We start from the raw sequence: 15334 nt of genomic DNA on the forward strand, positions 1-15334 counted from the left end.
TCGTGTAGCGTAGAAACGCGACACGTAACAAACCGTTTATGCAACTCTTATTCGTCATTTACCATTAAATTAAAAAGAAAAACACGGAGCAAGTCGTTAATATGCAAGTAATGTATTACATGCATATGCATGTATATATGTATGCATTAATCAAATCATTACTCGCTGATAGCTCGCGCGATTTAAAATTGAATATATTATAGTATCTTTCATCGCGTACTTCACTCTCCAATTCTCTTTATGTAAAGCTGATCTTGCGGTACGGGATTTAAAATATAGTCGAAGCTCGGCTCTCGTGTTTGAAAGCTACGAAAATAAATCGAGCACTCCAAATAGCGATTGCGGCTTACGTCGGTTTCGAGCTATTTCGCCGACACGCCGAGCGGAGTCTGCGATATCCGGCACGAGCGGCGCAGAAATCGGTCAGGACCCGCCGAAAGTTCTCCGCGGAACTGTAACCGTGTCTTCCGAGAATCCGAGACTGCTACCGACTTCGTTTGATGCCGCTACATCAAAGCAGATGCCGAGTAGAGCATCGGCAACTGCTCTCGGGATAATTTCGACTTTCGACATCGGTGCATCGCCGCGATAATCCTATCGGTCGTCGGGCTGCGGGTTCAACCGGTGGTGGTAAATGTCGAAGAACGCACGTGCCTGTACCATCCGGGTACAGACGGGAAAGAGAAAGAGAAAGTGTATTCATTTCGCCTTCGGCTCGAGTCCTGCCAAATAGACATTAGACACAACCGGCAGATTCGCGATGTTTTAGTCTAAATATATTCTGGAAGGAAAGTTAATGTGTTTTAAAAAAAAAAATGTAAATTTGTCATGGTATTATCTTTTGGAAATAAAGAGAAAAACAGTAAAAGCTAAAACAAAAAATAAACAAATATAAATTAAAAAAGCAAAGACTGCGAATAAGAGGAAAAGATGGAGATCAAGAAAAACAGTCGATGTAAGAGGGAGAGAGAGAGAGAGAGAGAGAGAAGGGCTCGTTAGAGGCATGAGGGGCGCCATATGGGTTAGTAAATTTAACTCTGCTCACGAGAAAGCTACGGAGAGCGAGAGAAGAGAGCAAGAGAGAGAAAGAGCGAAGACACGAGTACGTGGGAAGTATGCAGAGGCGCAAAAGGCCCCGGCCATCTGCTGTCGGCGCGGCGCGGCGGCCCTGCAAGAACGGCGGTCTCATAGTCAGAACTATAGTCAGAAACGCGCGCGAGCACCGATACGAGATACGAGAGGATTGACGTACGCCCAAAGATGCTGTACATTGGCGCGTAACACGTCAGTGACCTAAATGCACATCAACCTGTTTATGAAAAACGTGAAGACAATTTATGGAATAAATTAAAAATACGTGCTACTTATAAATTATAAGTATGAACTTACACAATAGTAAGATTGTTTTGAAGCCTTGTGAATTAAATAAATATTTCATGAATCGGCGCGTATAAATCTCATTATATCACACACATCTTGAAAATCTTTATATAATTTCGTCATATAACGAATAAAATCATGTAACAAACGTCCTTCCTCGCTTATCGATAACATCGATTTTTTAATACTTTTTTTCTGGGTATATAAAATGCAAAATGAATTACAAATATCTTTATACTTTGACATCGAAATGTTTAATTCAATTTTTATCGATTATCTATATGCACTTTGATTCGCATTTAAATTTCGACGCCTATGACAGCCAAAACATCGTCTGCAACAGCAAGCAGCATCAACAACAGCATGAGGACAAGTGCTACTCTTTCTCCTTGTTTTCTCTTTTTCTCCATTTCTCTGCGGCATCTGCCAACTCTATATCCCTCCCCCCTTTCCATCATCTATCTATCTCGTGCCCTCGCTATCTATCTCGCTCTTTCATTTTAGTTGCACCGACGCGACGCGACGGGTGCGTGCGCATGCACGCGTGCAAGCGACGTCGGCAGCACGCGTCGTACGTGCCACGCAAACGCAACCCCTATACACGCGCTCACACTGTGTTTTTCTTTCTTTCTCTCTCATTCCTTCAACACAATCAACCTGTCCGTACGCCACAGCGATCTCGTTGCAATGTGCGCGCGAAAGTAGGAAGGGAAAAAGCAGATGCGAGAGAGTGCGTCGATCCTGCACGTTCGCAGCGGCCGACTGCCGGGGTGTGCCGAGGCGTGTTTCGCGCACGCGAAAGAATTAAAGAATGGCTGGAGAAAAAGCACCAGCGGTTTTCCCCCTTTTCGTTAATTGCGCGCGTCAAGCGAGGCAGAAATCAAAGTCGTTGGGAACGAGAACAACCGCCTCTATACCGACCTGTTGCAAATGCAACGCGACCGGCGACGCGTGCAACGTCTCCCTCAACTACATGACGCACGCACTTCCCATACGTATCGCGCGCCCATCAAAATTATTTACATCGCTATGATGAACAGCCGATTCGAGTTGTAAACACTGCACGCAAACGTATTTTAAATCCACTCGTATATTTTAAAATTCATGCCGTCACATCTACATATGGTATTTCTATTATTTTTTTTATGGAATACTCAGGCTTTCAAGACAAAATATGATTAATCATTCCATATAACGGTACAGGGTATCTCTAATATTGTAATCTCGACACGTATGACATGACCTTCGGAAGTTTACAAAATGAACAGGTTTTCAGTCTCGCATGCGAAATTTATTGCAAACGACTTCCGTACAAATTGGTCGATTATGCGAGACGAGAGCAGGACTGAATAATTGTGTTTTCCGTGCGAGATAGGCATCGCGACGTATTATTACAAAGGGCGGTGACTTCGACTTTGTCCACGCGTTAACTCAAGATCTCTCGCGAATATAATTTCCTCGCGATCCCCGCACGCGAATTCCGCGTGTTTCTTATCTTCGTCTTGTTTTCCGGTGTTTACTGGAAATGAGTTAGATAATGCACTTGTTCGATTAGCATCCGTGACGTTAAATGGATGGATAAAAACATTGTTCTTTTCCACGCACTCGAGTTTGCACTGCGTCGTTTTCACATCTTCACGGTCTAATTTCAGTATCCGCTTAAAAAATTTTTTCCATTTATTAGATTAGAAACGTGCGTATCGATTACTAAACAACGCGTGTTTTATATAATAAATCGTTGCGAAATTATTTATACTTGCTAAAAGAAAAAGTTTGCATTAGTAATGATTCAAAGAAATCTCTGAAGTGTCCTTTAATTGTATAACGCATCAGAGATATTTAGCGAGTGTGGACATTTGCGGAAAAATGTGGTGTATGATGTTGCGTAAGCGATATATGTAGTTTTCATTCTTTTTGTAACTGCACGTTTTATAAGTTATACATCGCCGCCGGTGCGACGTTATATAGGACATACTGTACTTGTTATCTATCACCACACGCGCGGTCGTCAACATTTCTTACTTCTCACATCGAAACGTTTATGCTAATCGAAGGCTCCAGCAAAAAATCTCCAGCGCATGCACGACTCTCGTAAGTCATCAATGCATCAACGTGCATCGTCTCTCATGAGAGTTTAATAATTCGATATCAATTAGTGTTGGACTTATTCTATGCGAATAGGATGCTCGATGTTACTGTTAAATATGCAAGTTGTTTTTTCTGTCACAACTTATATATATCAGTCATAGAACGTTTAATAAACTTCTGAATAAAACATTTGCTGGATCAAAATAATTTTTTGTTATCCTCTTAATTTTTCAAGCATTTAACATCATTTTAAATTAATATCCTTCCGTTGATAACCGAAATTTCGATTATAACGGAAGCTTTATTTACTACGCATTCGAAGTAATTCTAAAACAAATGTCAAAATAACAAATACGCTATGGAATGTAAGTAATAAACATAGAATCTAGAATCTAGAATTTAGAACGTGAAGGACTTACCGGCCATGTGAACTCGAACGGGAACCTGATGGGGTTGGTGAAGCTCGGCAAAGCGACGTTCGTGCTGAGATTAATTCTGTTCTCGCCGAGAATGGGCGTTACAACGTCGCCATACGTGCACGGCGACGTCGTGTCGATCTTCACCTGGTACTGCTTCAGGCATACCCGAAACCTCGTCTTACAGACCCCCGAGCACTCGCCTGTCTTGGACGCGCTGCCGGAACAGCACTTGCCCAGATTGTCCTTGCCGAACTCGTTCACGAAGGACTTTAGCCTCAGCTCAAACACCCCGGAGGCGTTCACCTGTAAAACACGTGCGTTTTACTTCTTCAACAGGGCACACGCAAATCAGTGCTCGTTATATTTCAGCTTGTCGATACACGAAATCTTTCAAAGTTAAACTAAAACTATGAATATTAAAGACCGAAATTGATTTTAAATTGATACTAAAAATGTTTGAAATTGTGAAATCATCAAACGTCAATTTTAAACAAAAATTTATTTTTTTATTTATGAGTGTTTAGTTCATAATTATGCATTGAAAATTAAGAATTATTATTATGATTTACATAAAATATATGAATAATAAAAAATAAAAAATTTGCAAACATTAAAATACATAGTCTACTAAATTTTTGATTATAATATTGTATGTATAAATCGCGAATATTAAAAATCACGAAAATATTGTTCTTCGGGGGGGTCGTCGAATATGACAGAGCATTCTGACAGTCGTTTTAATAGCTGTAAAGCGTGCAAGCGTAAAATGTTTTTAATAACGGTAGTTTTGGTCCACAGTTGGCGACGAATCATGAGACACACGAAAAAAGAAGCTGGTATCAAACGAAGCTCTCTCTTTCTCTCCATCCACGAGACGGGAGATGTCTTGTGCCCCATGATGTGAAACGCCGCAGGAGCACGTGTGCGCTCACGTTTTTGCGAACGCGTGTCACGCACGTCTCCCAGGAGGAGAGAAGCCGGGTTTCGATATAACAAAAACCACGCATTCTCTCCTCTCTCTCTCTCTCTCGTTCGTTGCACGAGACGTATCCCAAGGGACATACCGTTCATCGCCACGCTTCACCACTATAATCGAATTACGAAAATACGCCACGATTTACCGCAGATTCGACGATTTTCGTTTTTGTCCGCGTCAAATAAACTTGAGCTTAGTTTATTTAGTCGTCTCCCTCGCTCTGTCTTTAGAACGTTACGATCAATAAATTTTCAAGCGTTCAAAACGACTATTATTATAATATTTATAATCTTGAATTTTTTATTATATTTCAAACACAAAAATGTTTTCTTTTTAAAATATTTATTTTAATAACAGATATTATTTTGCCGAGTAGAGAAGAAAGTTCAAAATGAAAATTTTTCTTTGCTACTTAACGAATTACCAGAGCGCTATTATTAAAGCCAAACGGATATTCTTTTTTGAAACATGTGGATGCAAACCGTCTGCAAAAAGAGGCCGGCCGACCAAGCTCGTAAATGCATCAACGCTCTAGTTGGCTCGCGAAGCGCTGCTTAACGAAATTACCGAGTAGAGACTCGGCTCGAAGTGCAAAGCGAAAAACGGCGAGTCGATTAGCGGGTTTTTCGGCGACGTAAAATTATTGCCGGTGATTAACTACTAGCGTACTCATCACGTTGTCAAGTCGCGACTTTGCCTTACCGATCCAACGCGAGATACAGCCTTTATATTTGCATCGTCATTATCCAATATAGAAATATACGTGTAGTAAAGAAATAATTGCTGAAGGAAAAAAAAAACATAGCCAAGGTTTAACGATTCCTTCGACACGTCAATATCGTCGCGATATGTCGAGCAAACAGTGCCAACGTCAGATACACATTTTTCCTATCCTGGTCGTCGCGACGCCAAGAACGCTGTGTCCGCAGACGCCGTGATCGGTGTGTGTGTGTGTGTGTCTGTGTTATGTATACACGAGCGCGCACACGAATGCGCTTCTGAACGAAGCTTCCCACGAGATATTGTATAGCCGAGAGCGAACGGTAAGTTCTTTAGCGAGGTCCGAACGACGAGCTCGCGGCATTAGATTTCCTTTATCGAACTCCCACAGTCTCGCGCTCGCGTATTTCGCACGCATCGATTACGCACGTCATTAGCAACAACGTCATTTGTCATCGGGAAGTGGAGTAAGCGGCACAATCATGAGCGCCAGGTAGTTTCCATCAGCTGACATCCAGACATGGATAGTGTCGTCAAATACAAAAATTCTTTCGCATGTACATTTTTCATGTACATTTGATATTGTACATAGCCGTGATCGACAAAAATCCCGTCACGTCACAAGTTCGGAAAATAAGTTACTCTACACGACCTCGTGAGGTAAAAATAAAATGTTCATTCGCGGACTGTACTGCGAAGAAACCGAACAACTCTCGCCGCATCAGTATTAAAAAAAAATAAAAATAAAAGAAAAGAATGAATAATGCATTTACATTGATACGTACGATTTACCTCGCGTTCAACGTAAATGCAGCTACCTGATATCCCTGGCTTTATTTACTTAAACATAAACGTCGTGTTCGGTGTCAGACAAGCGCCCTTAGCGATAAGAACGATCCTTTGTTGCCAATCACTATCGCGCATTGCGTTTGAAGCGGGACACTCGATGCAATTGCATGTACTCGTCAGGATCCGTCCCGTTAGTCCGCATCTCGCGAAAGTAAATGATTAAAAACAAATAAGCGGTAAGTGTACGCATCACACACACACACACGCTCACAGGATGCACCTACGTATAACGCACTCACACATACCTCACGCACCTCGGCGCTGCCCTCACGATGAGGAATCTCATTTTTGGCGCGCTGGAAAGTTATTCTGGGAACGGAGAATGGCCGCCACGCGTATTTACGGATACACACGGCACCGACGGTGCGTTTCGTCACACGCAAAACGATTTTCGCCGTCCGGGCCACCCTTCAGACGTCTTTGAGGCGTGTCTCCTTGAGGAAGCAACAATCGCAAGCGGTAAGACCCGATGCAGACCTCGCCACCGCACCGGGCAACAAAGGATTCTACCGCTCGTCAACGATCGATAGGATTTTTCCAAAGATCTTCCCAATTCCGCGAAAGATCGAAAATAGGTAAAGCGATCGAGAGACGAGTCTAAGGCGGTTTGAGATCATCGCTAGTCGCAACATCGGCGAGAGGAGAGGAATAAATATAGAGGGAGAAGAGAGAGAGAGAGAGAGAGAGAGAGAGAGAAGTGGGGCTAGACACTTCTAAAAGAGTGCATCCAGATTTAGAGTTGGGAGCACCACGCCATTAGGGACTTCGTCAGATAGTAAGAGAGAACTTTTCGAATGGTGAAAGAAAATTGTAGAAAAGAGATTCTGAAAAAGAATATCGAGAGAATTGCGGGCAATATAAATAAATAATTACAGGATGATGAAATTAATAAATCTGTCAACGTAGAGTAGAACAATGTTAATAAATAAAAAAGAGAAAAGGATAGAAAATAATTTATCGCCAAGTGTAAATACGATACATAGTTATTAGTTAGTAAAATACGTATATGGCGTTGATTAAATTCAGTCCTAGAAAAATCGACGATTTTAAAAAGAAAGTTGCATTTTACTATAATTCAAAGCTGTAGGCAACGCTAAGAGATAAGCACGAAGGTAGTTGAGCTCACGAACGCGAAGGATCGTAGCAGACAGAAAGAACGTACGAGGAATGGGGGGGAAGGGGGAGAGGGGGAAGCCGGGGAGACATCTCTCCCAGGAAGAATTCCCTCGGAATCCGTGCGGAGAGAAGAAACCGAGAGAAGAAACGGGCCGTATAATACGCGAAATGCATCGCTCGTCGCATTCGGAATCGGTCGTTTAAGTGAGGCTATGTAACGTAAAAAAAACTTGAATTGCGAAGTACTAAAGAAAGCAAGAAAAAAAGAAAGTCAGTTCTCAATTCCGCGACTGTCAAACGCAATAGAAGCTTGACAAGTACGAGAGACGCACGACCGCGATAATTTCTAACTAAATAAACCAAGAAATTTAACGCGTTTTATATTTTTCACGCGTAAAAAAAGTCGGAGTCGTGAGAAAAGCGTTTCTCACGGTGCCAAACTGATTTATTCGTCGAATTATTTCGTCTTGCGTGTGTCACGTTCGAATTAACCCGAATTAGTTCAATTTGTAACAATCTGGATTTCTAAATTAAGAGCCATATTTTTGAAAAATATCGTGTACGAAAATACTACAATAAACATTACGTATATTATAGATTTTTCTATATACTGAAAAAAATATTTTAATTAAACCAGCAAAAAACCTAACAAGAATGGCATTTCTGTGAGATTAAACAGACTTTCTAATTACGATTTCTTGTTGGATCTTTTTGTTGGTTTAATTAGAACATTTTTTTTTAATGTAGTATTTCGTATGCGATTTTTTACAAGAATATAGCTCCAGAAAGCAAGCCGTCATTCACGAATAGAATTAGCGGATTAAAGTGAAATATTACAGAAATATAAATTTGAAATCAAGGATCGCGAAAGCTTTCTTCGTATCTTTTTTAATGCTAGATGCGGGATTATACGTAGAGAGATTCATCGGGTAATTTTAATCGCGTTGCGTCGCTTAGAATCACAATTACGCAAGTACACGATCCGAGCCTCGAACGTATTATGGATCGTTATGAAAGGCGAGCCGATTACATCGAGTCTATTCCAATCTTTCGCATCTTGCGGCGCCTTCCCTTTTCCCGCGTATATTAATAACAATGCCAATCTTTCTCTCTCTATACGAGCTAAGATGTAGCGTATACGTATACCTGCATCTGAGGCGCTTAGTTCGGATGCCGAATGTCGCCGAGCCAAACTCATTCATCGAATCACGATGGCCCAAGGTCGGTAATTCGACACACAAGTTGAAAAACTCTCTGATATCTAGTAATTACAACAACACGTGACGATGTATTACGACTATTTTCGGAGTTTAATACATTCGTCTTAAACTAGCCGTCGATCAGCCTTCTTTCCGTTAAGCGATTAAAAATTATATATATTGTTTTTAATATAATATACTATTGTTTTTAATTAAATAATACTTAAACCGGATAATCCCTTCATTTGTGTACAACGATGTAATTTCGAGGAACGCACGTATTCCTGTCATTTCTGGGAATCGGATGTTGACTGTAATATGTGTGTGAATACGTGTGTGTGCGTATATGTGTGTGTACATCTCTCGTGTTTTACGGCAACCTTGGCACCCGGCAATAGTGGTAACGTTAATGTCCGTCAGATATATGGTTTCTCATTAGCGCTACTAGATTCGGGTTTCCTTCAAATCTTATACGGTGACAAAAACGGAGAATCGAATTAAAGAAGTTTGTTTTCTGTCACCGAACCAGTGTACACTTTTGGAAAGTGTGATAGGTATGTTTGTGATATTTGGCAAGAGCGAGAGAGTTCCAGCGCAGTTTAATGCAAGACTAAGATCCGTTCTTTTTAGCTGAACTTGTTGCATAGTTCATATTTTCTCAGAATGGACATCGCTTACAAGAACACAAGCATGATGCCATTATTGATGCATTTTTGGATTATATGGAGGGACTAACAAGAATGACTAGATTTTTCCAAGGATTTCAGCAAGTATTGCGTATTTAGATCAGATTTTACACGTATTAAATTATTGAAATTTTATATGATTTGCAGTTTGTAATATTCTAATATTTAAGCTTTGTTTAACATCGAGAATGATCCGATCGGCGTCGGAACGTTTGTTGTAATTTTATATTTATAATTTTTTAAAATATACTTTTTTTGTTTTCTATCTCTAGCTTGTAGCGCTTCATATTATTTTTGTTATTTATTATTATCGAACCTTATTGTTATTCATAATTTCATATTTTTTCTCTCCAACATGAAAAAAAAAGAGAAAAAAAGAAATAACGACAAACGAACCTCTTAGGAAGTGGTTGAACATTGGCGAGTTGAAATGCTCGCCGACGGCGAGGTCGAGAGGAAGGAAGAGGAAGGAAGGTGTACATAATCGTAGGATTTATAATATACAGGGAGAGGAACTTACCGCTCGAGGCGTCGGCAGGAGAACGACGGCGGCCGTCCACACGAGCATCGTGGTCCACATGTTGACGCGTCGCGTATCCCTCGGTGTTTACACGCCGCCGGCGCTTCCCGGGTGACGGCGGAAGCGCGGATGTGAGAGCGGCAATCCACGCGCGCTCCGCTCGGTGTCGTCGCGTCTTCCCGTCGGCGTTACCTGCGTCTCGCCGCGATACCGCGGGGCTGCTGCATAGCCACGAACCGCGTGTACCGGGGTGCGCTCTCGATTAATGCGAGCCGTCGCCGGGCGAACGAGCGAACGAGCGAACGAGCGAACGAACAACGAAGAAGCGCGCGAACGCCGAGTGTGGTGCGAAACCGCGGCTAAATTCAACTCGTTTACCACTGTGCACTCCGTACGCGGACGAATTATATCATTTATTTCGACCGGTATTTATACGTACGAAACGCGAGATTTTAATATCGCACGCGGAGGTTTTCACTTTTTACACACTTTGCCGTTGACACACTTTATTCCAGTATATCCGTGGGACGATAGACGCTGAGAGAGGCTGAGAGGCTCGCCGGGTGGGAACGACGACGATCTTCGCGTCCGCGTATCTAGGTGGTGTAACGAAGCCAAGGATAATCTTTCTTTCTCTTTCTCACCGATGACCGTCGTGGATCTATTCTCGCTTCTTTCTTTTTCATATACGAGTCACAACCAACCCGTCGCGATCATACTTCCCAAAGCCAACTTTGGGGAGCACTGACGGAACGACAAACTGCGCTCTCGTCCTCACCAAACGTCGCAACAACGACGAGTCACGCACTGATCGGCCGTAGTCGCGCCGCGAGGAATACTCCCTCCGGTAACGGAGAAGGGCGCCGAAGTAGGGCCGACGGGGGAGAAATGGAGAGGGGAGACAAGAGGGTCCGATGGTGGGGCAGTCGCCGTCGTGGTAGAGGTGGACTTGGTGGACTGGTGGAGCCAAGGATACCCGCACGGCTCGTGCGTGTTACGTACGTGTGTATGTGAGACGAGTCGAAGATGAACGAGAAAGTCAATGTGCCCGTCGCGCGGCGGAAGGGGCCCTCCTTCTCCTCCGTACCACCCGGATAGGGATAAGGGAAGGGGGAGAAAAGGGCCGGACGGACGACGAGGGGTGGAATGAGGAGCCTGGAGTCGAGACGGAGACTTCTTCGCCGACGACGACGAGGGTGTCGGCGACGAGAAACCCCGCTTCGGGGTCGAACTTGGTACCGATTGTCGCGACCGGCGGGATGCTTAATGCTTATGGTCCTCGTACAGGGAATCGGCGACGCGAAAAGTATCAAAGTTCAGGAGGGATGCATTCATGCATCGCGCGCCCGCAGACGCAAAGTCACGCCGCTGGTCACCACGGTGAATCGCGTCTCTCCACTCCCCGAACGTTTCACTCTTGTCCCTCTTCTATCCCTCTCTCCCTCTGCTCACCAAAGATGTACGTTCACCTCTTTTTTTTTTCCTTCACCGTATATACGCGCCACTGACCGGCTGCACTAACGCCACACCGCGGCACTCTCGACAACCACCGATAACCGCAGAGGCAACTGTATCGGCGCGGACTCAACGACAGATGGCGATCTCTCGTGCGCGCTGCTTCCCTCTCCGCGAGAGAAAGAGAGATTTGTACATCCGTCCTCCTCTCACCCTCGTGAAACTACCTCCCTCGCTCAGCAGCGGGAACTACTACCGTCTACTCCCACGCGATAATATGTATATATATATATATATATATGCGTTTTCTCTCACACACGTGTGTGTGTGCGTGCGGGGTGCCGGGGTGAGCGACGAGTGGTCGCGCGCGCGCGCGTGCTCGTCACGAAGTACAGCCCTCGACTGGAGGTAGCAAGGCCGGGTGCACCCCTACTTATAATTGTGGTCCTGCCGGTTCCCCCCCGGCCCAGCAAGCGGGAGGGGTTGTGCTCGCGACCGACCGAATCAGAGGGGTAATGGGTAGCGGCTGCGCCGGTGGCGCGATTCGGCGGGCTAGAGGGGCGCGAGGGGAGCGTATATACGTACGGGAGGGAGCGCGCGGCAGCGGGCCGTCGCGTCAGGGGAGAAAAGGGGAAAAGGGGGGCCGACGCGAGAAGGCAGCTGCAGGCCGGCTGCACGCGCCCACCCCCACCACCGCGCACGTAGCGTAGCGTAGCCCCTGTGTACGACACCCTAACCACTCGTGAGTCGTGCGGACTTCTTGCCTGCCTGTCTGCTCGCTCGCTCCCTCGTTTAGCCGCTTGCTAGCGGACACCTCGGGGCGCCTGCCCCCTGCCTGCACCCCCCTCCCAGCTTTCCCGCGCCCCACGTCCACTGTGTTGGTACAGCTCGCGATCGTTTCCCTCCTGACCCCTCCACCTTGAACGCCACGATAATTCGTACCCCATCTACGAAACTGGCGGCACGCGCCGGGTGCCACCACCTCGTGACGTCATACCCTTCTTTTTAAGAGTGTTACGTTTCTTACGCACACGCGAGCGGCCCGGCGCGGCGTACATGCGTACGTGCGAAGACGAGGACGTGCGTTGTGCGTAGCGTGCGTCTGGCTGGTTTCGCACGTCGTCGAGCTGCGGATCATTCGCGAATGATGCGGCGGACGTCGAGGGGTGAGCGCGAAAGATCACTTTACGTTTACCCAAGTAATGCGTCGTTATGGATGATTGTGATGAATGAATGTAGGGATGGCGGAAAATTGCCACGCGTTTCTCTAGGATTAATTGCAGCATTGTTGCAGCGGAATGATGAACCGTTTACGTACCGATTTTTTACTTTCTTATTTGTGTAGATAGGTATAAATTATATGCAATGAAGCTAATGAATAAAGAGTAAATAATTGAATGTAGCGAGACAAGTGTATAATAAAAGAATTGAGAACTTGAGTAGACTGAACTGCAACGTATCCAAATTGCCGGTATAATTACGTCGCGCGCGAGAATGAGTGCACCTGCAACTTGTCGAAACGCATAATGTCTTGCAAAAATATTTAAACCTAATTTGCCAACCTGATATCTCGCGCATATGATCAGGAGGCATTTTACCAACCTTCGCAGCACGATATACGTCAAAATAAATTTGATAAATCAGCTAATGAAATTCCGCAACAAGTTATATACACGAAGGATTTTTAAATCAAGCGCTTATTAAGTACTTAATTATTCGGATGGATTCCGATTAGAATTATTCCTTAGATTTCTATTATGTTCTCTAGAGAAAACCAAATAATTTCAATTTAATTAATCCATTCCAAATAATTCCATAACACCATGAATATATATTATATTAATTTTATTTGCGGTCTTGATTATCAATCGATTTTCTCGATAAAAATATCTACGTGAATAATAAATGCTAATTGAATTGTTAATATTAAAGTAAACCAAGTGAAATATAATTATGGAATTGGTCGCATGATCGCTATTGGGAATCAAATATAAAAGTTATATTTTTTGTGAATAAGTTTAAACTCCGTAGCACGAATTACATGAAATAACGACTTTCAACGAAATTCGCGTGGTGGCCCCCTAATCTGGATATTTGCCAACTGCCCTAATTCAAGGGTTCACCTTCCTAATGCCATATAACGTTCGGCACACATCGAGGCAGCGATTGAGCGTCATCTGTGCTTCCTCCTTTTCATTTTTCGACTTCGGCATATCAACGAACGTCCTGATTCGTGAATGTGGAGTTAAAAAAAATTAAAAATAATTTCACTGTTTCTATTTATTTCGCTATGCTACGACACCAAGGCAAGACTAAAATTTAATATAATTAAAAGGTTAATAACAATTTTTGTTTTAATACAAATTAGATTAAATAAAGAGAGAGAGAGAAAGAGAAAGTAAGTTCTTGTTAATTAGGAGTCTCTCTTAATACATACAATTGAGTCATTTGTGTTCTATATATTTCTATTCTTTGAAATACTATGAGGCTACAATCACTTGGCTAAATAATAATAGTCTCTACTTCTATTTCCTTTAAAAATAAATAAGAGTTAGATAAAGCTAATGAGTCATACGCTGATGTAAGAGCGGAGAGATAGAAGAAGCAAATAATCCTCAGGTGTTGCTGGTTATCTTCAATTTATTTCGAATGTTTCAGCTCATTTCGGAATTTAATCGTTTATTGAGAAATCTTTCTTCGTCAAGAATCTGGACATTCTTCCAGACGAAATCATGGTTACAACAAAGTCGTTCTGTGATCACTGATTGATTTCTGTTATTACTTTTTGTGTGGTTTCGGTGTTCAGATATTCTAATTTACAATCCGTTTGCCCAACATACGAAGCATCACAGTCTTTGCACGGAAAACCACATTTTTATTGGAGAGTTTTGGAGAACATCCTTTTGTCCTTTAATGAACCTATTGAGTTTATTTAAACTGAAAAACGACAGCTTAACATTAATATTCTTGACGATGGAAAAGAATTTCTCAGAAACCGTTGAAACATAAGGTAGAATGAACTATGATGAATATTCATCATAGTTCATTAATGGACGTTGTAGTAGTGTCATTATTCCTCTCTATCATTAATTTATAAAACGAAAGTTTTAATCGAGAATTGATAGTATTGAAAATAAAGTCAATCGGATAGTCATTATTTAATAAAGTATTGACTATAAACTTAATATTCTTATAGTGAAATTTCGGACTCGAAAATAAAACAGTTCTGTCAACCATTCTCATTATAACATCTCTTTTTGGTGAAATCGGGTATGAGGATAGGTAATTCAAATAACGTCCCGAAAAAGTAGGCTTATGGAACCAATCAAATTCTAATTTTCTATCTTTGTTGATGATGATTGTCATACCTAAAAAATTAATTCTATTGCCCTTATTTCCATTATAAACTGCAGCCTCGAGTGTAAAGATCTTGTGAATCCTTTATCAATTTTATTGAATGGTACAGCCACATCACAATGTCGTCAACATACCTAAAATAAAACAGAATTAAAATTTCCATCGAAATAAATTGAAGATAATCAGTAACACTTGAGGATTATCTGCTTCTCTTATTTCTCTGCTCTTACATCAGAGTATGACACTTATTAACCTTATCTAACTCTTATTTATTTTTTATTGTTTAAGATCGAGAGTCCTTATTTATATTTTATATTTATATATTTATTTTAATTGTTTTGTTTTTCTATTTTTTTCTTTTTTTAATACACAATTTTATAAATATTTTCTAAAGATGTAAAGTATATGTAAGGGAGGGTGGGACACGTAGTGACAGTTTTGGGAAATTTGTTGCTACAACCCATTTTTAAGTTAATAGTTAAGTATTTTGATTAATTCATTTTCATTTGACCTTCATAAACACAGTCTTTTTTTCCCTGAAATAAATAAGTTTTAAAATTAGGTTTAAA

The 15334-nt window shown here is 42.3% G+C and overlaps 1 protein-coding gene across 1 annotated transcript in view; it reads right to left on the reverse strand.

Annotated features, from left to right (window-relative positions):
* Nucleotides 1–10781, reverse strand: part of Delta (neurogenic locus protein delta) — a 41826-nt gene extending 31045 nt beyond the window's left edge. Inside the window, exons 1-2 of the mRNA XM_018519670.1 lie at nt 9954–10781; nt 3888–4190 (exon numbers count right to left, since the gene is read on the reverse strand). Coding sequence (XP_018375172.1) covers nt 3888–4190; nt 9954–10013 — 363 coding nt within the window. The 5' untranslated portion in view covers nt 10014–10781. The remainder of the gene's footprint in view (nt 1–3887; nt 4191–9953) is intronic.
* Nucleotides 10782–15334: the final 4553 nt, after the last annotated feature.

This window comes from Trachymyrmex cornetzi, unplaced genomic scaffold (assembly GCF_001594075.2).
Source record: "Trachymyrmex cornetzi isolate Tcor2-1 unplaced genomic scaffold, Tcor1.1 scaffold83, whole genome shotgun sequence".
Lineage (NCBI taxonomy): Eukaryota > Metazoa > Arthropoda > Insecta > Hymenoptera > Formicidae > Trachymyrmex > Trachymyrmex cornetzi.